General features: G+C 53.3%; 1 protein-coding gene across 1 annotated transcript; it reads right to left on the reverse strand.

The window, feature by feature from the left end:
- Window positions 1–582: 582 nt before the first annotated feature.
- Window positions 583–1,291, reverse strand: EAH_00038590 (hypothetical protein, conserved; the record flags this gene model as incomplete). Its single annotated transcript, XM_013395450.1, has 2 exons — window positions 583–847; window positions 999–1,291. 2 exons carry the CDS (start codon window positions 1,289–1,291, stop codon window positions 583–585), a joined length of 558 nt encoding a protein of 185 aa, XP_013250904.1.
- Between the last annotated feature and the right edge of the window lie 705 nt (window positions 1,292–1,996).

The raw sequence follows: 1,996 nt of genomic DNA on the forward strand, positions 1-1,996 counted from the left end.
ACCCTCCCTCATATATTAGCAGCGCACTCCTTGCCTTTAATTGGTGTTCTTCGTCCGATGTGAGGATTCCCCCCTGCGTGTACACTATTGTCCCGTTCTATAGCTTCTGTTCCCTGCTGAATGTCGTTGTTCTCCCCAAACTTGGGAACGCCGTAACGTTCTCCATGTTAGGATATATGTGGGATGTGATTACTCTGTCTTAGGTAGCTGATAGTGTCCTGAAATCCAAACGCAATTCTCCCTTTAATGGGGAAGCTATTCTTCACGTTAATGGTGTTGGTTTTTTTTGTCGCTGCCCCCTGCAACAGGTCTTCCCTACCTCCCAAAGTGGCTCGCTGGAAGATTTGCGACCTCTCCCATGCATTGCTCATTCTCCCTTTTCCAGTGGCGTATTCTTGTTGAATCTGTGAGCTTTCCTCCGCGCTGCCGATGAAGTCCTGCGCCTCAACCGCTACTTCCCGTAGATGAATGCTCCCCGTTGGGATAAAACTGTTCCCACAATCTCGCATACCCACCTCCCTTTAATAGTGTAAGACACCCCTCATGACATCATTACTGTGAACGCCAACTACAGTCCCCCGCTCAGTGCGATGGCTCTCTCTCCCCCGTATCAGTAATGTCACCCTGGTCTCGATGCGCTGCTTCGCGATCGTTGGACCCCCTCCCCTTTCTTCTGCTGGTGCTATCCAACCGAGAAGTCGTGGTTTCCTGTTCCATGAGAGACTTCTGCTTCCAGTTGATAACGGTATCTGGGTGAAGCCTGGCATCTGCATCCCCACCAGGGTCCAGCGCTTCCCGTTTCAAATTCACAATCCGCCGCATATTCACCTTCGCAGCACTTCTGTCGCTGGCCGTGTATGTCTCGCGTTCCAAAAGCACTCCTTCCTTCCACAAATTATCTCCTCGGTTCCTCCCCATCCGGGACTACGACCTCCACCCGTCGACTGCCCCTACCAGCTGCGAAGGAAATACTTGGCTGCGCGCCGTTCAATATGCACCTCGTCAGCACTTCCCCAGGGTTTGTACCAGGGACATCTGCAAAGTACTCCTCATCTTCCGTTAAATACAAACCCAGCTGAAGAGCATCCGCGACGATCTCTTCAAGGGGAATGCCTAACGTATCACCTACTGCGTAGTATTCACACAACCGCGGCGAAGTAGCACACACCGACTCCCTTCCCATGTCTCCAAAAACACGCCTACGAGTTACTGGGACGGCCACAGTGCTCGTTGTATAGGGAACCACAGTGAAATGCGTAGAAATAACATCAACGCTTGATGTAAAGGGCATCTCAGCGCCCGGCTTAAGAAGAGCCCCCCTCCCCATAAATAAAGGAATCGTGCTCGATGCGGGGGAATCGCAGCACCCCACCTGCAGGGGGACGCAATGCTCGCTTTACTGGGAGCCATATTCGTTCGTGTACAGTGCATCGCAGTGCTCGATATGTAAAAGCACTCAGTACTCGATGCAGCGGGGACCGCAGGGCATGGTGCGAAGGTAACTGCAATCCCCTGTTTGGGGCAAGACCCATGGAACTCAGTACCAGCGCTTGCTGTGCTGGGATTGGCAAGGCTTGGCTCGGGGGGAATTACTGGAAGCGCTTTAATAACATCGTGCATCGATGGGGCGCATCGACTCGGGGGCAGCATGTAGCGCTCTCCGTACGGGACGCTCGAAGACTAGGGGTCACAAGTACCTACGGGAACGTTGAGATTGGAAGCAAAGAGCTTACTGAAAGGAAAACCGAAGGCCTGTATACAAAGGGGGCTCAGGCGCCGGTGTGGGGAGGAGCTCCTGCCTCCCTGCGCAATAAACCTCAGAGCTAACTGAAGTGGTGGCCCCAGAGCTACGTGGATAGCTCGGAGAAAAAGTCCCTAAATCTGGTTCCACATTGTCGCACTAACGCAACCAGCCCTTCTCCCGACCTATTCATCGTTGTCAGAGTCTTCCGTAATCCCAACCTCCGTGCTGCCCATCGCGAGCTGCACCATGGAT

Source organism: Eimeria acervulina, genomic scaffold (assembly GCF_000499425.1).
Source record: "Eimeria acervulina Houghton genomic scaffold, Eah_scaff439, whole genome shotgun sequence".
Lineage (NCBI taxonomy): Eukaryota > Apicomplexa > Conoidasida > Eucoccidiorida > Eimeriidae > Eimeria > Eimeria acervulina.